The 22,708-nt window shown below is 32.4% G+C and overlaps 3 protein-coding genes across 3 annotated transcripts; 2 read left to right on the forward strand and 1 right to left on the reverse strand.

Annotated features, from left to right (window-relative positions):
- Positions 1–8,695: 8,695 nt before the first annotated feature.
- Positions 8,696–9,655, forward strand: LOC145088243 (2,3-bisphosphoglycerate-independent phosphoglycerate mutase). Its single transcript, XM_079026504.1, has 2 exons — positions 8,696–8,912; positions 9,222–9,655. Exons 1-2 carry the CDS (start codon positions 8,762–8,764, stop codon positions 9,485–9,487), a joined length of 417 nt encoding a protein of 138 aa, XP_078882630.1. The 5' UTR covers positions 8,696–8,761; the 3' UTR covers positions 9,488–9,655.
- A 7,603-nt stretch (positions 9,656–17,258) lies between these two features.
- On the forward strand, positions 17,259–21,014 carry LOC145088244 (Tetratricopeptide repeat (TPR)-like superfamily protein). Its single transcript, XM_079026505.1, has 11 exons — positions 17,259–17,937; positions 18,033–18,120; positions 18,225–18,429; positions 18,568–18,675; positions 18,754–18,918; positions 19,089–19,607; positions 19,682–19,828; positions 19,964–20,061; positions 20,152–20,359; positions 20,442–20,502; positions 20,598–21,014. Exons 1-11 carry the CDS (start codon positions 17,349–17,351, stop codon positions 20,909–20,911), a joined length of 2,502 nt encoding a protein of 833 aa, XP_078882631.1. The 5' UTR covers positions 17,259–17,348; the 3' UTR covers positions 20,912–21,014.
- LOC145088245 (Thioredoxin superfamily protein) lies at positions 20,953–22,614 on the reverse strand. The gene is made up of 8 exons (XM_079026506.1): positions 22,303–22,614; positions 22,081–22,228; positions 21,905–21,950; positions 21,754–21,813; positions 21,616–21,652; positions 21,438–21,517; positions 21,275–21,366; positions 20,953–21,201 (listed from the first exon to the last, which is right to left on the reverse strand). Exons 1-8 carry the CDS (start codon positions 22,499–22,501, stop codon positions 21,081–21,083), a joined length of 783 nt encoding a protein of 260 aa, XP_078882632.1. The 5' UTR covers positions 22,502–22,614; the 3' UTR covers positions 20,953–21,080.
- Between the last annotated feature and the right edge of the window lie 94 nt (positions 22,615–22,708).

Consider the following 22,708-nt stretch of genomic DNA (forward strand, 5'->3'; position numbering starts at 1 on the left):
GCCGAAATCTAGACATTCTCTCTCATTTTGGTTAATCTCTTAAAAATATCACTTGCTTTTACACTCTGTTAAAGTGCATATTTTGGTTATGAACTTCAAACTTAAGAGTTAAGAGTTTTAAGACTACAATATACATCAAGTTGGATTCTTGTTGGTATCTCTAAAGTTCATCATTCTTCATCAACTTTCAAGCCTCCCAAGAGGATTCAAAAAACTACAAAGGTTGTTATTTGTTCTTCTTCTTCTTTGGTTGTGTTTATTTTCTTTCCAAACTTTGCAAGAATATCCTTGGTGGGTTATAAATTTGTTTTATGTTATTCAAAACAACAAGTCTTTCATTGTTAAATATTATGTTTTTGAAACTAGTTTTTGAATAAAAACCCAACAATACTTTTGACTTTGAATACAGGTTTAAATACCATTTTGATTTAAATTAATGGTTTACATATCTTTGATTTTGGTTTGTGTGTTATTAAACCCTTTGACTTTGATTTTGAGTCTATTGAACCAATAAACTCTCTTATTGAGATTAGTAAATGTTTGGATAATTTGATTGATTTTAAATTGATTTTGGAGGTTTGACTCTAATGTAATAATTGATATCATTATTTACTCAAAATGAATCAAACTCGATTATTTTTATTAGGCATTTCATTGCCTTACCATACTTTGGTACGTGCTCGTATTGAAGACATAGATAGGGAGGATGCTTAATAAATAGTGAGTATAATTTGAAAGCCATGATTTATGTGGTTACATTTGAATTATGATACGTTAAAAACTTATAACTTTTGGCTTTGGTATTTGGGAGTGTATCGCCACTTTTCATTTCCAAATCTTTACTTTCACAATCGGAACAAAGTATGTCACTACTATTATGGAGCTCACGTCCATCAGTCCATGTTTTCCCCTCCCCCTCCACAAAGAAATCAATGGTGTGAAATGCAAATAACCAAACTGAAGGTTTCATTCGTAAATATTTTAAAATAGGAGGGGGCTTACCGTAACTAACGCTCATGTTTCAGTTTTCACTTCTTTGAGGCTTTGAGCGGACACAAACGGCCTTTCTGGTCTACGAGGATATCACCGTGAAGAAATAGAAAACCGGCGTTTTTTTTGCAAATATTGAATGTTCAAAGCGGGTCCCACCGCCTGCAACGTGTGCGCCCTTCCTGGCCACCAGTTTAGGGAGTGGGGACCACCTGGTAATTCCAACTATTGCTGGCCGTTGGATTAATGAGATCTAAATGGTTAGCTGTATTTTTGTGGTGGATAATGAGCGGACACGTAGGCCCGGTTGTGCTGTTTTGCATTATAAAAATGAATGGACGTTGACACGTGGCGATCGTTATATCCACGTAACATGGGAAGTTACGACAGCCGAGTAATTGAATGAAAAGAGATTTGGGCCAATGATACATTAAAGGAAATGGTTCACGTGGGGCTTTTCTTTCTTTTAATGGATAAAGAAATTGTTTTTTTTTACAAAATATGGAATTTCTCTAATTTTAAGTTGTTTAAGAAATACATTAATTATGACAAAAGTTTGATTAACAATTATCATATGGGCCATTTATAAAATATTATCAAATTTGTTTTGAACTGCACGTGATTTAAATTTTCTTTCATAAAATAACAAATATGTCAAACATTGTTATTGACAAATATTATGACTTAAAAATCGTTTCTTAAGTCTGCATTTAATAATCAAACATTGTTATTGAATACTGATTAGGGTCAACTTTGCATTTTTCTATTATTATATATTTGTTCCTAACGATTATTAATGAGTGTTCCGATAATCACTTTCCTAAACCTTGATTGTTTTAAAATCTCGGTCAAAACTAAACACAATTAAAATAACTTTTTTCAAAGTTTGTTTTTTTTAATAATATAACATTCTAACTCCTCGAAAGGATTTGTTCCAACTGCCAAAATCAGTTCTAAAAACACACATGATTTAAGCTTTTAACCTCCATATGTGGAAGGTATCATTGGGAGTGGGCAGCTGCACATGACCGATTTTTTTATATTATATATTTTTATTTAAAAATAACAACTTATAATAACGACAAAGGGTCATTTTTCTTGTTCGTCCTAGACATTTGGGGATTTTAAATTCCTTAGAACCGGCCATGGATAGCATCCACCCCGTCCCCGTTGATTGCACAAAGTTAATATCAAACGTCGACATATTTTTTTGTTTTGTAGTGAAAGTTAAGCTTCATTTCATACGAGAATTCAGGTTGTTTATCAAATCACGTCAACAATGATTGTAACTTGAGACTTCAGTGACCTCATGTAGTCACTCAAATATTTTTGTGTTCAATTGGCACTGTAGCACAACAAAATTTGGCGAATTTACATATTTAGTCACTTAAGTATTTTTTGTGTTCAATTGTTCCTTGATTTTAGGAAATACCGGCTAATTGAGGGTTTGGGGGAAATTGTATCCAATTTACATGTGACATGCTGACGTGGTTGAATGTTTTGAGCAAAACTCATATGAGATTTTTGGCACTGTTGCACAACAAAGTTTGACAAATTTGCACATTTAGTCACTCAAGTAACAGATTGTTCCTGTATTAAGCCAGATAATGATGTAATTAATAAGTAAAATTCAACTTTAATGGTCTATTAGGCACAAAAAAAAACTTGAGAAACTAAATGTATAAAATGGTCAAACTTTGTTGTGTCGTGTCAAAAACTCTTTTGCATGTAGTGGTGTTTATGTTCCACTTCAATAGGTTTAATAATAATAATAATAATAATAATAATAATAATAATAATAATATATATATATATATATATATATATATATATATATATATATAGGTTTATGTGAGACGACATATTTTTATGAGATAATGAGACCATTTTTTTCTAGTGAAATATTATATTATTTTAGTAATCATAAAAATATAATGTGTAATATTCGAATATTCTAAAACCATAATGTTAACATGTATATAGTTAGTTAGTTAGGTTGTAATACATACATATTTTAAGGGCATGAGATGAATTAAAGAATTGTACTACAACTACTGAAGAGATATCAGAGCTAGTACTAGAGGAAGTGATAGCAGGCAAAAGAGCTCAAAGAGGAGTGCAACTAAGCATGAAGATTTATGATCTATTTTAAAGAGCATATCGTAAAAACCGTTATATTGCACATACTTATTAATTGATTGTATAGATTGAGACTCAATTAGAAAGTTATGATATATCTATAATACCCCTGCCGATGAGACTTTCCAGCTCGAGGCTAGAAGCTACCAATACTTTAATATAAACAAAAACAGAAATCGGAATTCGTGGGGCTAGGGTTTAGCTTAATTTAATGTACATAATCATAATATTATCATGCATTGCACGATATCTTTGGACTATACAATATTTTTTGTGGTTTGATTTATTGCGAGTTCCATGATTCGGGATGACCTAGTACTTGATCTTGCTTGTTAAACCGCATCTATGGGTTAAGAGGGGAACATATTTAATTCACTTGATCGATCATCCTTAGATACCTTTTTCACACGTCCATTGAAATATGTATTTCTCAGTTTTAGTTGCTAAGTAATCGACGACCCTTATGTAGTTGCTTTCGGTAATCACGTAAAATAGTGACTTAAAGCATGAATACGCCTTTGGGCACTTTGATAGTTATCTTTGAAGAATAACCAAAGACCCGTAATTGACCCCTCTTGGATCCATAAAAAAACACGATTAGTCTTAAAAGGAGATTAATGTGTTGTTGTTTTTTGTCTGCAGATCTTCTTGGACTCTTTTGTTTGCATCACGCAGACCACGCACAGACATTAGTCTTCACAGACTATTTGTTTTTTTCGAAGATTATTGATCTAAAAATGTTTACGCGTCCTCTTCTTAGCACAGATTTGGACCAGAGTCTTATAACCTTTTCAGACACCTTCTTATTTAAAAAACACATATATCTTTGTTTTTATTATTTTTAAAACTTTGGTTTAATCCAATTTTATCTATGATAAACAATTTGAAAAAAAAAAGTTACAATATTTCAATTAAAAAAGGTTTGACGACACAAACATAACCTTTGTGAGAAATTTATAAATAAATATTTAATTACAATAATGATCGTTGGAACTGTTTATATAGATGTGAAAAATCATAATATCGTCTTATATTTTTTGTGTCAAATTTTATAAATCATTATTTAATGTAGTATCATCTATTTCTTGTGAAAAATATTTACGATCAGCTTTTAATTGATTTAATTGAAAAAGTAAAATAAAAATTTTCATTTTAAAATCGAAGTTTATTCCATCATTTTAATATGTTACATTTTTTTGATGCATAATTACAATGTTTAGGTATAACTTTGTCACTAATGCTTATTGGTTTTTTTATCAAATATATACGTTAATTCGTAGTATTTTATTTTCAATTTTTATATAATAATACATAAAGTTTGATCTAGATTTGGTAATTATCTATAATAAAGTCGGAAAAAGTATTGAAAAACATTTTTAAGTTTAAAAAAAATTAGTTTCTTTTGAATTTTAGTTTTTTTTAACAGTCTGCAAACATTAAAAAAGTCTTTTTATTTCAGACTACATATGGTTGCTCTAATCTCTTCTAATGCAAATATTTTGTTTTTAAAAAAACAAACACCTAAAGAACAAACAAAAGGCTGTAAAAAATTAGTCCAACAATAACGGTGAATAACCTGACATGAACCTTAGGAATTTGAACGATGGACCCATATTTGAGGGCTTTGAATATAGCAGAAAGCACATGACTTGGTCCAGTTGAGGCCTGGCCATGTCAACATTTGTTGAAAAAAAATAGAAAACATTGCCAGGCAAATCAAGTTGGGTAGTTATGAGTAAATTTTAAAGAAAGGTTTTGAAAAAAAAATTCGTGATGAAAGAAAATTAGATAAAAAGTTATTTATATTTTTGAAAAATCTATGGATAAACAACTTTTGACTTAAACTCATACATTTTTGTTTTTTAAATTATGATTCTACCACTTATTGTTTTCATGATACCACTGGAAGTTCGTGATTTTGTTGAATCAATTTTGGGACAAGTTTGAGTCCTTATTTTCCTATATGTATATTTTAGGGTTCTTTTAGAGATTAGCATGTAATGAGTGTATTCTTATTATTTGTTGAAAATAAGATTATGTCGTATGGATCAAGAGTTTATTTTTATCATTTTATGTTTAATTATATTTTTTATCTTCCCGATTTATTCTGATTATTTTCTTTAGGACAATAAAATATTTAAGCTTGAGATATTTTGTTAAGTTGCATTTCATGTATATTTTACCATGTTTTATTTAACATTTAACATAATTTAATGTATATAATAATAAACATTATGCATTGAATGACATCTTTGAATTGCACATTATTTATGTGATATGGTTTAGCGGCGGATGCATAAATTTTGTTCGTAGGGGGCACTAATGATAATCGTGTTGGATCAAAATAGTCAAAATGACCTCAAAAATAAACTTGTGTGGAGGCTCCATGAAGCTTAGGGCGTGTTCGACAAAACTAGCTAGTAGAGGGTAACGGGTAACTTGTAGCTTGTAGCGTTTTGTTAAACGCTACATGAAGTAACATTTGGATTTGAAGCGTTTTGATTAAACTAAACGCTAGAAGCTTGTAGTGTCAAACGAGATTTTTTGTTTTAAACGGAGAGTTTTGTCAAACGCTAGAAACTCTCAAACTCTTCGTGCCGAACACGCCCTTAATATAGTCTAACATGTGGTCTAGCGAATCCAAAATTAAAACTCACATAATTTCAAAACAAACCCAATATTGGAATGCTTTTTATTTATTATATTTCATTTAGAAATTGCAATCATACAATAAAACCCACTTTTTATTGTTTTATCTTAATTGTTTTATCCGTATTTTTGTCTAAATATTTTAATATCTTGTTACCTCTTATTCCCTATGTGCTCCCTTTCATTTTATAGTATTAGTATGTGTACATCTATTGTATCGGTTTTATCAACCCTGAGAATCACGATTACAAAATTAATTAAACTTTCATAATAAACATTCAAAATTATTAATCAATTATTTTAAATAAGTTATTAAGAGATATTTTTTTGGTTATATAAAATTGTAATCGTTGATTTAAATAATAAATGAAACTATATCATCTTATAATTTGTATTAATTATATCTTAATTTTTATTGTAATGTTATTAATTTAATGTAATTAAAATGCGTAAATTTAAAATTTGAACTTTGAAATGAAAAATCAATAGGTTGACAAGTGACATGTCATTAATTAAGAAACTTAATAGGATGACATATGGAAAAAAGAAAAATAAAACTATTTTTTATTAGAATATGGAGATTATTTGTTGCTCTAGCTAAACACCACACCTACTGGTATAAACACGGTCTTATAATACAAATACTTGAATGAATAATGCAATCTGTTGAATGTCTTCGACACCTTTTAATTGTAGTTCAAACTTGATGAATTGAAAATAGAGCACCTCATAAGGTCATGTTAAAGCTCAATTTTATGTTTGTTGAATTTTGGGTTTTTGATTTAGAAAATATGTCATATTTAATATGCATTTGTAAAACATGATGAAGTAATTTCTTTGACTAAATTAAAGGTGGAAGGGATGAATGAGATTGTTGGGAAACCAAAAACAACTATTAAGCCAGACAAAAAATATTGCAAAACAAGGAAATATAACTAGTTTTGGTCAAGTGGAAACATAATGTTGGACTAAATTGTACGACATACACAAAAGACAAAATGAAGAATATATATATACACATTTAGTCGATTATGAAGAGATTATGAGGTTAACATCTTTTTAAGGAAGGGTGGGTTATAACATACTCAACTTTTGTTATAAGGCTTACTTGACTTGTATTATGTGCTTAAAATGTAAGAAAGCCCTGAAAGATTCCAAGTACATAACAAGAAGGGAAAATGATTCTAGAGAGTAACTAACTGTTGAGTTTGTTCTCATTTGGTCATTTTTTTCTGTAATATACCATCGAACTTGTTATTTGTGTTTACCATAACCCTTTTGACTGGCTATCATAGGTTAAAGGGTTATGGTGAACACAAATAACAAGTTCGATGGTATATTAGGTACAAAAAAAATGAAATGGACCGAATGAGAACAAACTCAACAGTTGGTTACCGTACATAGTCATTTTCCGTTTACTCATTTAGAAAAAATCTCACGTCATCTCCTGCTTATATTAATGACTTTATGAGATTCATTATTGTTTCTATTCAAAACATAACCCACGATAAAACATTATTCATACATGTACAACTTTGTAATACACCTGAATATTTATTAGGGGAATCTTTATTAAGCAGATGCATTTCATGATTACATTTACATTTCCAATCAAATGATTTATCGTATCATGGATTATGGACAAGTCTACAAACGAGTGGAATCATAAGGGCTGTGATTTTTGAGCTTACTTAGCTTTAAGATTGAATTCATGGGATCAGATACAACATCAATATATACAAGATCATACAACTTTTGCAAACACATCACCATAATATACCTTGAGGTAAACATTTATGCTGATAAAGATACCTCTCATACACAGTCATATCCTTTTTGCATATCCTTTTGCAGAGTGTTGTTGACAGCTAACCACAGTAAACATAACATAGACAATGTTTTGACGAAGCTACCCTTCCGAAACGTTCTTCATGTACATTATGACCTAAGAAGGTTGCAGTCTTTGATACTTTTGCAGCTTTAATTTCATTTAACTTTTTGGGGAAAATGACTCAAGAGAGTAACCAATTGTTGAGTTTGTTCTCCTTTGGTCCCTTTGCTTTTTTTTTTGTACCCAATATATCATCGAGCTTATTGTTTGTGTTCACCATAACCTTTTGACCGGTTATCACAGGTGATAGTCGGTCAAAAGGGTTATGATGAACACAAACAACAGTATATTGGATAAAAAAAAGGAAAGAGACCAAATAAGAATAAACTCAACAGTTGGTTACCCTCCGAGTCATTTTCCCTAACAAGAATGTTGATCATTGTAAAATCCATAAAACACGAAATACAAGTGGAATCCTGATAGATGTTATCCTGTCATTCATGACGACGTAACAACTTTTATAGTATACTTAGTAGAACTTGTATTAGGTATACGTAGTGCAACTTGTACTATATTGTTAAGGCATGAATAAAAGAAGAGTGGGAAGATGTTGTATTTTATTAGGGCGGTGCAAAAATTTCATCTTAAATAACTTTATGATCAAACCTGGACTTTTTGGGAACAAATTGGGCTTAATTGTGTTTACTATTTAACGTACATAGCAATATAGCATATATTTTTATATATTTAATGTACGAAGTTGGTAAGACATGAATGAAAAAAGGATACCTACTTTTCTTTTGTGCCTTTATAATGAGCTTTGAGCCTTTGACTCGCTTTAATTAGCAGTCCAACAACATTGCTTCCACTTGAGTAACAAGTACAAAAAATAAAAAAAATAAAAAATAAATAAGAAAAAATAAAATAAAAGCCTGTTAAAGTTTTTGTGTTAAATAACTTTATGATCAAATTTGGGCTTTTTGGGAACAAATTGGGCTTAACTGTGTTTAATCATTTAATGTAGTCAGCCTTTTAAAAATAATATCGTTAAATGACCAATGCAGCCCTACATATTCCCTCGTACATACAAACAAAATACAGGTTTTGAAAAGCTTGCGTTCTTCTGTGGTTGAGAGTTGAGAATCTAAAAAAATGGATATTCGAGCGATGAGCATTGGGAGCCTCACGTCATCGTGGAGAAATCAAAAACCTCCGAAGCCCTGTTACTGTTCCAGCCGAGATCCTCCTCCTCGGAGGCCACCGTCTCCTCAAAATGGCGACGATCGGAACAACGACGGCAAAGGTATTAGAATTCGGAGCTATTTGTGTACGTTTATGATTCGTCGCTGTTAATTTGTGTATTTCTTGTGGTTACATGATCATGATTTGATTGTTCTGTTCTCGGAGGTCATAAGATCTTACTTGGATTAGGGGAGCTGATTGCTGTGAGTGAAATGAAATTGTAGAGATATACCTAACAGAATCAGTTTATAAGTCCAAAATCACTAAGAAATCATTGATTAATCTAGTAATTGGAGCGTTAGGAAGCGATGCTTCATGATTGTGCCAATGGTCTTGAACTCTTGATACTGTTTTTGCACATCATGTACAGACAAATCATCAACAGATTGGGATAAGGCATGGTCAAGTTTCAAAAAGCAAGGGAAAAAGAGCTTGTTTTCACAGTTTACCCCAAATAAGTATGTAAGCTGGAACCCTAGGCGATCCAACTACCCATTGTCTGAGGAAGTAGATCCCATTAAGAGGGCAGAAAGATCAAATTTAAGTCTATGGACTAGTCCAGGTTTCACCCTTGGGGGTGCAATTGTCATTGTAACCGTTCTTCTTGTGTACACCATTCTTTTTCCCGTCAAGTAATTAAATACATACTCTAAGCATTCAGCCTTCCAGTTTCATAGGAGAGAGGTCTGATGCTGTACATAACTCATGTCTATTCTCATGGAGATTACTCTGGTGGAATGTCTAAAGTTGAAAGTTCATGAAATATGTATATGTAATAATCGATTTCCGCTCTTTCAGAAGTCATTTGAATGTATTTAGTATTTACACTATATATATATATATATATATATATATATATATATATATATATATATATATATATATATATATATATAAACTACGAGAGTAACAAACTTTTGCGATTGTGCACATATATGTGGCGGGTTGACTTGGACTATTCAGATGATGTGGTTCATCATTTCTGTTTAACTACTCTTCTCAAAAAGTTCTATAAAAACAAATATCATTCTCATCTAATATGTATGTGTGTTATGAACAAAATCTATAAAAAATAGCAAGCAAAAGACTGAAATAGTATGAAATCAATAATGAAAGAAGTCTATTCAAACTTTAACTATCTTGATCAACGCCCCTTACTTTAACTATCTTGATCAACGACCCTTGTATGTTTTGGATATCACAATTAATAACACCATCTCAAACCCATTCTTATTTTTTAACACAAAAATGGAGTAAAAAATAAGGTAAATAGTGTTTCATCTTTGATCCTATTTCATCTTTTATCCTATTTTCACCCTAAAAAGAATATTCCAAGTATATTCAATTCTTCCAACTTACATAGGTTGTCAAAAACACTTATTCTGTTAATTTGGTTTTAACAAAAATATAATCTATATTTTTTCATTACAATAATATTAAATAAATAAGATTATATTTATAACATATTTATAAGCTTTTGTAAAATACCTTATCGTTTTTTAAAATTTCATTATGTATTTAACTTTTTATAAGAATTTGATGAACAAAACACAAACTTTATATTTATAATTAGTTAATATAATTTAATATATAAGAAAATATTATAAATACTAAATATTACATTTAAATTATAATTAGTAGGTAAAAATAAATTAATAATGCATAATTATATAAATAAAGGGACTAAAACCGACAACACAAAGTTCATCATCATTTTAGCAGAAATGAATAGTATAATACCCTAAATGGTGTAATACTATTCATATCCCCCAAAATAGGGGAATAAATGGGGGTGGGTTGGAGGAAAATGGGGGTAAAAATAGAAGAAAAAATGAAAATGTAAGTGGGTTGGAGATGCTCTAAACATGCTCGTTGCTCCATAGTTTGTATCAGAAGAAGAGTATGAAATCAATAATGAAAGAAGTGTACCTAGATACTAAAGCACTATTAGACAGATTATTATGAGTATAGAGTTAAATGTGTAAATATTATATATATATATATATATATATATATATATATATATATATATCATGTAATCTTATATTCAATCAATATATAACTTATTTATCACGTTATCTTGGTATCAGAGCTGTTTTTCTCGGCTAGGTTACAACCCTAGCTGCCGATAAGTTACAATTCACCAGAACACTAGAACGATCATCGCATCCCCACATCCTTACAGAGCCTTCACACAATTTTTCTTTAAACGATAATCTTCACAGAGTCTTCACAAGTCCAGAACCATAATCTTCACAAAGACTTCACAAGTCCATAACAATCTTACAACACATCAACAAATGACAATCATCAATCCTTTCTCCACAACCGAGAAGACTTCACACAATTCTAATAAGTTCCCTTTTACCCTAACTCCTACTAATTATGGTTTCTTGAAGATTATGATTCATCCGTTCCTTGTTACCCACAATCTTTTTGGGTATATCGATGACACTATTCTGTGTCCCACTCAAACCCTTCCGGCTGCTGACAAGGCTAACTCTGCAAATCCTACACTAAACCCCTCTTATACTGCATGGCTTGCTAATGATGCTCATGTACGTATGCTTCTATTATCCACCATATATGAAGCATCATATCCTCATGCACAAGGAACGATAACCAAGGACCTTTGGCTCTCTGTACAACGAGCCTATGCCCCTCAATCTTCATCTAGAGAGTATACCCTTAAAACACAGCTTCTTAAAATCGAGATGAGACCTGATGAAGCAACCTCTACATACCTTCTACATGCTCAAGAATACTCAGATGCCCCAACAAACATTGGTGAACCTGTCAAAGAGAAAGACATTGTCATGCTTGTGATCCCTGGACTTTGCGAGGAATACAATGGGCTAAAGTCCGCCCTCTTTGCGAGGAACACAATTGATATTTTTAGCCCAAAAATTATTCTTTGGCAGTTTCAACCCTTCCAGAAAAGTGTTTTTCGGTTAAAGCCCAAATGTTTGCAACTTTTACAATTTTGGCCCAAAATCCAAAAACTTTACATTTTTTATCCTTTTTGGTAAAGAAAAGCATTTTTAAACCTTGAAATATATTTGTTTAACTCTTTATCCCCTGTTTTGAGGAATTTATCATTTCAGCCCTTTGAAAATTATGTTTTTCACAACTTTGGGCTTATTGGGCCGAAAAGCCCAAAAATTTGCCCATTAAGCTAATATTTACATTTCAAGTCCTTTGAAGAGCATAAATTTCATAAAAACATTTATTTTAACTGTTTTGGCTCTTTTGACCCTCAAGAAAACCGTGAATGGCAACTTTTCACCCAACTTTTGTTTATTTGACAATTAAAGCCCCAAAATTTGTTTTATGTTACAATATGTTTATTTTAATCTTAGAGGGTATTTTTCTTGACTTGTTTAGTGTAGTATACCTTAGATCATGTTTTTTTTCATTCTTATGTCATAGATCTCGAGATTTCTTCTCTTTTTGTTGCATATTTACCACATAAACACTTACAATCACATACATGCATAAAATCATACATAGCACACACATACACATAGATCTACTCATTTTACTTGTATTCTCCCCCATAAAACTTGTAAAAACCGAAAAGAGAGGGATATGAACTCACCCTGAGTTTGTGGGTTTGGTTTTGAAGAAGAATGGAAGAAGTTTGATGCTATTCTCGGCCTTGCAAGCTTCTTGGAGGATCTTTGGCTTAGATGTGCTCTAAGATGCAAGATCCCGAGTTTGAATAGATTAGGAGGAGATTTTTGATGAAATGAAGTAGTTAGATCATGGATTTAAGCACCAACTTACCTTGAATGATGATTTTTGTGGAAGAAACTCCTTGAAAAGCTCTAAGTCTCGAAATTTTTTGGAAGAATGAGTGTAAGTGTTCTTGAGAGGATTTGGAAAAAGTTGGAATGAATTTTGTGAGTGTGTGTGTGTTTTTTCCCTTGGCCGAGAGTAATAAGAAGAGAAGAAGAAGAAAAAAAAGAAGAGAGAGAGAGAGAGACAGAGAGAGAGAGAGTTGCATGGATGTATGGGATGTGCATGGAAATCCATAAGGTAATAAGGAGGTGGCTAAGCCTCCTTATTCCACTAGTTTCTTTTTTTTTCTTCTTGGGCCGATAAAAGAGAGAAAAGGAAAGATTTTGGGCCGTTTTGTGCTTAAGCCCATATTATGATCCAGTTAGATGATTTTTGGCCCAATTGGTCTTTGGAGAGGGTTCACGACCCAAAATAAATCAAGGAATGATTTTTTTATGGTTCATTAAGGTTAATTAGGTTAGTTATGGACCAATAAGATCCATTAGGGTATTTTATTTCATTCTAGGCCCAATATGGCCCAAATTATTAAATAAATGGAAGTGGGTCCAATTAGAGCCCATTCTAGAGTTCTAAGCCCAAAATAATCAAATTGGAAGCTTATTGGCCCATTAGGCCCAATAAGGAAGTCCTAGTCTAAAATGGATTTAAATCGGGATTTCTAGGGTTTCCAATTCTTTGTTGACTATTTGTAGTGCTTGTATAAAGTGTTTGATGGAAGTTTTGTTGTTATTGAATAAGCATCTTACATGTTTTCGCATTTTTGGTTCACATTTGTTATCATTGTTGTTGTTACAAAGCATCAAAATTTCCTAGTTGTGACAATTTTACATTGATAATTCGATTACAAAAGATTGGATACAAACTGACTATTTAAGTTAAATATATTACATAACTACCCAGTAATCTGTTATTCATATACATACATGAATACTAAATAGAAAGAAATAGTCTTAACTATTCTAAATCTTGCAACAGTATAAGACTATACTAGGTGCTTACAATTTATTTAAAACATTGAGAGGGGTAAGCGATGACGCTTAGTGAGTTCAATAATAGATACAATATAACATTATGTCATATATATACATCAATATGGCGAAAGCAAAGAGGAACAACAAAGGCATATGTGAAATCATGTGACAAGCTTTCCATTTCAATCAATGACTTGATTCAAAGATATACAGTCAAACAGACTTAACAATTTCAATACTTGATAAACATCAATAACACTTCGGCCCAAATGACACAGAAAACATACAATTTCTGATTAACATTTTGGTAGATTTCAGTCTTATAGCCCTGTCTAACCATCAGCCAATGTCATAGAATAGAAGTCATTCTCTTACGGAGACATGATCTACTTGGCCAGAGGCTACGTACTAGTACCAATGTGAATCTAAGTCCTTTCACTGATCACATGGTCAAATGTATTACTTTGCTATCAAAATAGCGGAAAACAATAACACGGAAAAATAACCCGGAATAATAACACTGAAAAGCACATGACACATATAACACATAACATACAATTGTTCATATATATTGAACTCACCGTGAATTAACCGAATAATGATATGACGATTCAGGCAACACTTCGTTTCTATATATGACTTTCTTTGATGAAACCGATGATTTTAGTTAAAATGCGGACTTTACGCGGGCATAGTTTCGACTGGAAAGATGATTTTCTCGTGAACTTCGGGGCGTCGAGACTTGCTTCGGGTTTTAGGGATGATACCGGGACTTTAGGGGGGGTTAAAAGTAGCTTGGAAGAGAGTAAAAAGTGAGAGAGAGTGAGAAATTGTAACCTAAAACTGGAGGGCTTCGATTCTTATTTATAGGCTGAATTTCGAGATTCACGACGTGAACTATGCTTGTTCACGTCGTGAGGTTTGATCCCAGTCATCCCCTAGGCTTGCCGTGTGTCTTCTTACTTAGTGGTATTTTACGAAATAAATAAATGATGTATAGGAAAAAGTTAAATGATTCTCAGCTTTACAAAAAGACATATGAGAACTAACTTGTTGTGTTCATAAATAATTAACACGATTGATGATAAACATTGCTACAAAATCAAAATAATATAAAATTTATAATAAACCACTTTAAATACAAATCTAATTAAATTTAATTTATGATATCTAAAATTATATATAATAAAACAATAATATAATATAGCACATTATTAAATATGTCATATTATCTGCTAAATAGGGATGATGGTGTTAGGAATAGCCAAAATACCAAATTTAACTTTTAAAAACAATGATATAGAGATCTATATAAATAAGAACTTTGAAAAAACAGATAACAAAGATTCATCATACAATTTGCATTACATTCAACCACATTTTAAATTTTTTAATTTAAATTATTATATATTCACTAAAAAATTCAACATAATAAAGATTCATCATATATATATTTTTTATATAAGTTATACTGTTAAACAAATTTCATTAAAATTCTAGATGTTATACAATTTGAATTATTTTTTTATAAGTTTATAAACATAATGAAAATAATTAGTAGTGCTTTTTAATTAAATATATTAAAATTTAATAATCGTCACTCAAATGTCACACGAATGTCAGTTTACATATGGATTACATTGACTTTTACTTTTGTAACTTTTTTTTCTTCAAAACATAGATATATATTAGATATTTTTCATATTCAATATTATTTTACAATTTTATATCCTAACTATATCCTTACACAAATCAAATATTTATATAAAAAAGAAGATTAATATGTTCATTTGATCAAGCATTTTCTTACCATTTTAATTATGTTTATAAACTTGCATATTACGTGTTCTTTGTAAAATAATATGTTTTCGGAAGAAAACTAATTGATCCAATGTGACCATTCAATAAAAAAACGAATCAACGTACTGTAAGGAAATAAATTAGCAAAACAAAACTGTTAAACACTCTCACATTTGTGTCCCGCTGCATCGTGCGGGTACCCACAAGTATATATATAGGGAGTGGTTCAAATAAAAACCAAAAAAGGTTAAAAACCGTAAGAACCTCTAACTTTAGATGTTTATAAAGGGTTTAAGGTAACCCTAAACCCTAACCCCTAAACCCCAAACCCTTTATAAACACCCTAAACCCTTTATAAACATATAAAATTAGAGCTTCTTACGATTCTTAACCTTTTTAGGTTCTCATTTGAACCTTTACCTATATATATATATATATATATATATATATATATATATATATATATATAAGTTATGTCAAATGTCAAATCATAGGGGGAGGGGTTAAAAAAATGAAGGGCGGTGGTGGATTACGTGGACCATTGTAAAAATATAAATAATGTGAGTGTGATGTGAGTCTTGTCATATAATCTACTATAATAAATAAATGTTTTTTTTGCTATTTGTCACACTCTCATTCAATTTGCTAAATGTCATTTTGTGGTTATTTTGAATTATTTTTTTTTTCACATGTCATTTTATTAATTTTTCTATTTTATTAAATTTCACATGATATTTTAATGTAATAATTGCAATAAATGTAATAATAAATAGATATCAATTTCATTAATTAACTTACCTTTTAATTTCAAATTTTCTAAAATTAAAGCTCATTAGTTTCTTTTGTTTATTTAATTAAATTATTTGTTGAAATTTAAAAGATAAAAAACATTTCTATTATAATAATTCATTATTTTTTTTTTTTTATAAATTCAAAATTCTCAAATATTTTGATTTTTATATTTAATTTTTTTTAATTCACCCATGTAATACATGGGTCTCACAACTAGTTTGTAATAATGTAGGTTTGTCGTTCCTCGAAACATGAGTACATGAAAGTATATTGTACTAGATTTTCATCTAGTCACTTGTGGTTTATAATTATGTAAAGACTTTTAAAAAGTCCTTCTTGTGTATAAATTGGGCGATGCTGAATTAAAAAAACGATGTTATGCATGCACCAAGACACAATGTAGTCACTGCAACGAAAATACAGAAGAAACACTTTTCATGGAAACGATGGATGAATAACAAAAAAGAGGTCGTAAGCAATGACGTTTGAAGACAAGAAGTCGTAAACAATGACGACTGAAGACAATTATAAATACTCATTGTCGTTTGTAAAAATATAAATAATGTGAGTGTGATGTGAGTCTTTAGGGGGGGGGGGGTCCAAGGTGGCCACATCATCGAGGAGTGACACATCAGCCTCCTCCATTGCGTTAAAGTCACGTACCGAATACCGACCAATCTTACGATGAAGTCTCAATGCTTAACATATTTTTTTTTTTATAAAAACACATTTAATCCAAGATTCAATAAATGGTTGGTATGATAGTCTTTGATGTTTTCTTTTAGCTTTTGATAGTTATAGGTACAAAATTAATAGTAGGAAGGTGAACAAAAACTAATGACACAAGAAAAAAACTCGAATTCCTATAAAAGAAAAATTAAATTGTTTTTCTTGGTCAATAAAACAGCGTTTTGTCCCATGAAAGTTAAAATAATAAGTCGACGTTACAAAATTTAAAGCTGAAAATGTTCAAAATTTTATATACATTTTTTTTTTTCTTTTGCAAACAAATAAAAATAAAAAATAAGTATTATCCCTCTATTATTACCTGCCTTTCAAATACAATCTTCGCCCCCAACCAAACAACTGAAAAGTGAAAACCGAACAAATCAGCTCGGCCGGTTAGCCGGGAGATGAGAAGCACCACCACTCTTCTCATGCTTAGCTCCTCCGTTTCCACCGCTCCTCCACCTCTTCCCAAACACACGCTACCTACTACTAACCCTAAACAACCCTCCAAACAATCAAAACCACCACCACCCCCATCCTCCTCGTCTTCTTCTCACTCTCACTCTCACCGTCCTCCTCTCCTATCCACTTTCAGGTGGGGGGAACATCGCCAGAGCCACAATCGGATCAACTACTATGCCGAACTAGCTTCGAAGCTCGTGGAAGATGGCAGGTTCGAGGATTTTTTCATGATTGTGGAGACGGTTACTAGCGGCGGCGGTAGTTCTGCCTTGAAGCCTGTCGAATTTGCAGCACTGTTGAATTCGGAGCTTGTTTCTAAGGGGATTTTGAGTGTGATTGAGAGCGATGGGGGCGTGAGGAATCTGATCAAAGTGTTAACCGGTTTTCAGAAATTAGGGATTGGTGGTGCTGGTGCAGTGGAAGTTTTTCTGTCCGATAGATCTGTTATGGAGGCAATTGGACGAGAATCCATGAAGATTTTGAAATGTGGTGGTGTGGAGGAGGTTGCTGATCTCATGGAAACGCTGTCCGGTAAATTTTCGTAAACTCATTGTGTAATGTGTAGTAGTCCCCTTTGCGTAATACATTTATGATTTATCTTCTTCTACCCCCTCAATGTGGTGCAGGATTTCATATATCTATCGAAGATGTTGTGGAACCAATTGAGGTTATACGAAACTGTGTCAACAAAAGAAATCCACATGCGGCCATAAGGTAAGCTTAGTTTCCTACTTCCGATAATTATATATCTATGATTCTATGCTTTCTGTTCTGCTTCATGTTTCCTGTTCCTTGATGCTAACTAGCTCCTTTTGCAGATACTCGGGTTTGTGTACTCACTCTGATGAGATATTCTGTACTGCAATTCATGAATTTGGAAAGAGAGGAGATATGGCATCTGCACTAACTGTTTTTGAAGCATCCAAACATAATCTGGGTCGTGTAAATATGTATGCTTATCGCACAATCATAGATGTATGTGGTCTTTGTTGTGACCATTTGCAATCTAGGTCCATATACGAGGTATGCTAATGCTCATAAATCATAATATACCAACTTCCTTAAAATTTTGGATGGTGTTTCTTCTATTTATGCATCAAAGATGTTCTTTATAGATCATGGTTCATTTATAGTAGATTTTCTTCTGTGAATTTGGTGCAGGAGTTAAGTGCTGAAAACATCAACCCAAATCTGTATGTATTCAACAGTCTTATGAATGTAAATGCCAGTGACCTGAGCTACACGATGAATGTATACGAACATATGCAAGTAATAATAATACTCTCTTCTTACAAAATCACACATTAGTTTAAAAAGAATTTTGACTAATTCAGTTCACCTATTCAGAATGTGGGCGTTACTCCAGATATGGCTTCATACAATATCCTTCTAAAATCATGCTGCCTTGCTGCTAGAGTTGATTTGGCCCAGGAAATTTACAGTGAGGTAGAGTGCATGGAATCAACAGGAACATTGAAGTTGGATGTCTTCACATACAGCACAATGATTAAGGTATCAAATTCATCTTTATATCCCAAAAATCCAATGTAATGCTTTTTGTTGGGAAAATGGTCTTAACATTTGATTTTTATTCTTCTGTTGTTCTAGAGTGTAGAAAATTGTTAGGAAAATGGTGTGAAAGATTCCCAAGAGTTTTCATATTTTATTATCTGAAATGTCAGGTATTTGCAGATGCAAGAATGTGGGAGATGGCACTGGGAATGAAACAAAAAATGCTTGAAGCGGGTGTGACTCCAAATGCAGTTACATGGTCATCATTAATCAGTGCATGTGCAAAAGCAGGTCTAGTAGATGAAGCATTTGTATTATTTGAAGAAATGATGGTATCCAATTGCATGCCAAATTCACAATGCTTCAACGTCTTGTTATATGCATGTGTCAAGGCTTTCCAGTATGACAGAGCCTTCCGTTTATTTGAGTCATGGAAAAAGAATGAATATGGAAACATCACAAACAGACAAAATCTGTCACAAGGGAGTTTGGAAGTTTCCATGAAGGTTCCTTTTAGACCCACCACTTCTACTTATAATGTGCTCATGAAAGCTTGTGGCACTGATGACTTTCGTGCAAGAGGTTTAATGGATGAGATGAGGACAGCTGGCATTTTCCCTAATCATATAACTTGGTCCACTTTGATTGGTGTTTATGGAGGTTCCGGGGATGTCAAGCGTGCTGTACAGGTAAGACAAAATTCAAGTAATTATATTATATTATATTATTATTAGCTCTAATAACATTTGCTAATTCAGTGCAGATTTTGAAAACCATGCGTAACTCTGGTGTCCAGCCTGATGTTGTTGCGTATACAGCAGCTATTAAGGTTTGTGTAAAACAGAGGGAATTGAATTTGGCATTTTCATTGTTTGCAGAGATGCAGAAATATCAAGTACAACCAAATATGGTAAGGAATATGATTTAATTATAATAATTCAAACTGTTTTAACAAAAATATATATATATATATATATATATATATATATATATATATATATATATATATATATATAAAACATTGAATTCTTGTTTTGAATTGTAGGTTACATATAACACACTTCTGAGAGCACGTACCAGATATGGTTCCCTAGAAGAAGTGCAACAATGTTTATCTATTTATCAACACATGCGTAAAGCAGGGTAAGGGGCAACAATGTTTATCTATATTAATAAGTTGGTGATCATATTTTTGATTAATAATAAATATTAAATAACTTAGCATCTGTGTAGGTTTAAACCCAATGATTACTATCTGAAGGAACTGATAGAGGAATGGTGTGAAGGGATAATACAAGATAACCATCGGCCACAAAACTCTAGCAACAGAAGAGATTTAGGAGGACCTCAAAGTTTACTTCTTGAGAAAGTTGCATCACACTTGCAAAGGGGTAACACAGATGCCCAATCTATAGCTGTTGATGTTCGAGGCCTCACAAAGGTAATTTATTTATTTAAAACAAAAAAATGAAATTCCCACCAACGTTTTCTAACACAACAATGTATTGATTGACATTTGAAAGGTTGAAGCACGGATTGTTGTCCTAGCAGTTTTGCGCATGATAAAAGAAAACTACCATTCAGGTAGAATAGAATTAAATTCTGTATTTTACTATCTTATAGAGACTGGACTACTGGAGTATAAGTTTGATGGTGAACATGTTATGTTTTGGTTGCAGGTGAACTGGTAAGAGATGACATGTTGATAATACTGGGAGTACATGAAGTAGGTGATAAACATGAATTTGATGTAAAGGATACAATAATCAAACTTGTAAGAGATAATTTAGGTCTTGAGATTCTCTCATTAGGACCAAAAATCCCAAGTGAGATAATAAGAATAAATGTGGAGAATCCATTCCATCCAAATCCCGACTTATTATTATTAGATAAAACCCTCCGCCCCCCAAACAGAAGACCAGCAGTTTTTCAGAGGTTGAAGGTCACAAGAAGGTCCTTGTATCATTGGTTACAAAAGAAAATCAAATCATAAATTTTTGTTCATAATTAATTGGTCCCTCAATGTACTTGTAATAATTTGTAACACTACTCTATAATCCAATTTATTGAATATAAATAAAAAGTCATCTATCATACATTCATATGTTCATTTACAATATTTTACATAGAGTACCTCATCCTCATGTCTCATGACTCATGACTCATGAGCAACAAGCTTTAAGTATCTCTTCTATGTTGGGATCATCCCCTGCTTCTTTGTCCTTGTGGATGTATGAGATGTTGCTTATCCCTGGACCTGCAACTATGATTCCACCTTGTTGCCTACACAAGGGTAAAATGGTCATTTACTCTTCTTATTCAAACAGTCGGTCCAAAAAGAAATATGCATACATACCAGCCACCTTTGGTACGAGTATCTTTTTCAAACGAAAGCTTCCAGTCTTGTCGATAACCTTCCATGTATGCTTCTATGATCTTCAAAGCTGCCTGTGTTTCTCAAATGATTCGCATATAAGAAAACTTTAAAACTTGATTTGATGATTAAGCAAAAAACATACTCCGGGTGTAAAAGTGGTTGAAACTCCAGAAACGAAGCTCAGTGCCTTGTATGATGCATAACTAGGATCTGCATATACTTCTGCAACAAGCAACAAGAAATATGTCATTTCTGTTACATAAGTTTTTGATGATTAAATCACATCTCAAATTCTCAATGCTTCAATGTTGAAAACATACCTCCTTTGAAACCAGATTGCTCAGAGAATGTTCTTGCCTGCACATGGTGAATACAGATGGAATTGTCTCATCAACTTCATAAAACACTTGTCATGAACCCTAAATCAAAAGTAACATGATCAATACACACACACACACCTGATCAACACTACCAGGTCCAATCAAGACAAGCGCCACACCTGAAGCATCCATCGTATCCTGATTGAAACGCGATCGAGGAAAAACAACATGAATTTCATCATCGTATGTCTAAAAAAAGTGCAAGATTCAGTTCGTAAAATCTGAATACCTTCTTAGCAGCAAGCATATCAGCTCGTCTGCGACAAAGGACACATCTGCAATTCAACACGTAAAGCAATTGGATTAGGGCACTGTATTCTTGTGTAGATGAATTAGGGCACCAAATTCGCGCTACGATTTCTCCGATGATCGAAAATTCTATAAGATGATATGTCACATGCATACCCGAAATGACGAGCGAATGCAACGACAGCCTTCCGATCTTTCCATAAATCAGAAATCAAAATCGAATTCCCATTCAAATCAAACACCTCTACTCTCTCCAACAGACTGCCCGTTTCTTCGCCAATTCCAATCGAAGATTCAGCAGTTCCTGCGCCATTAATATGCCAAATTACATACCTTGTGGATTAGTATGTGAATACGAGGGAGAGGAATAAAACTTGCCGGTTGAGCTGGAGACGGCGGCGGAGACAGGGCGGCGAGTATGTGATGAAGAAGCGAGGACCGTTTTGTTGGCGGTGACGGAGGGGGAGAGAGTGAGATTATAAGTACAACTACTACTTGTACAACTTGGTGGCGAATTATTAGCAGGAGAGAGGTAAGTACGAGTGATCGGAGCGATTGTTGAGAGAGTAATCGCCATTTTCCGTCTGAATGTGTTCTCGCCGGAGAAACGATATCAATTCTAGCCGTTGAAGGTTCGTTGACTCTCGTGGCGTAGGTCGTTACACGTGGCCCTCTATTCTTGGGAGTCTACGTGTCTGTAAAAAATATTATTTAATCTAAAAACAAAATCAACTTATAATCGTCAAAATTTTAAGAACATGCCTTTTAAAAAGCATATATATAT

Source organism: Lactuca serriola, chromosome 2, assembly GCF_051521515.1.
Source record: "Lactuca serriola cultivar US96UC23 chromosome 2, Lser_US96UC23_V15, whole genome shotgun sequence".
NCBI lineage: Eukaryota > Viridiplantae > Streptophyta > Magnoliopsida > Asterales > Asteraceae > Lactuca > Lactuca serriola.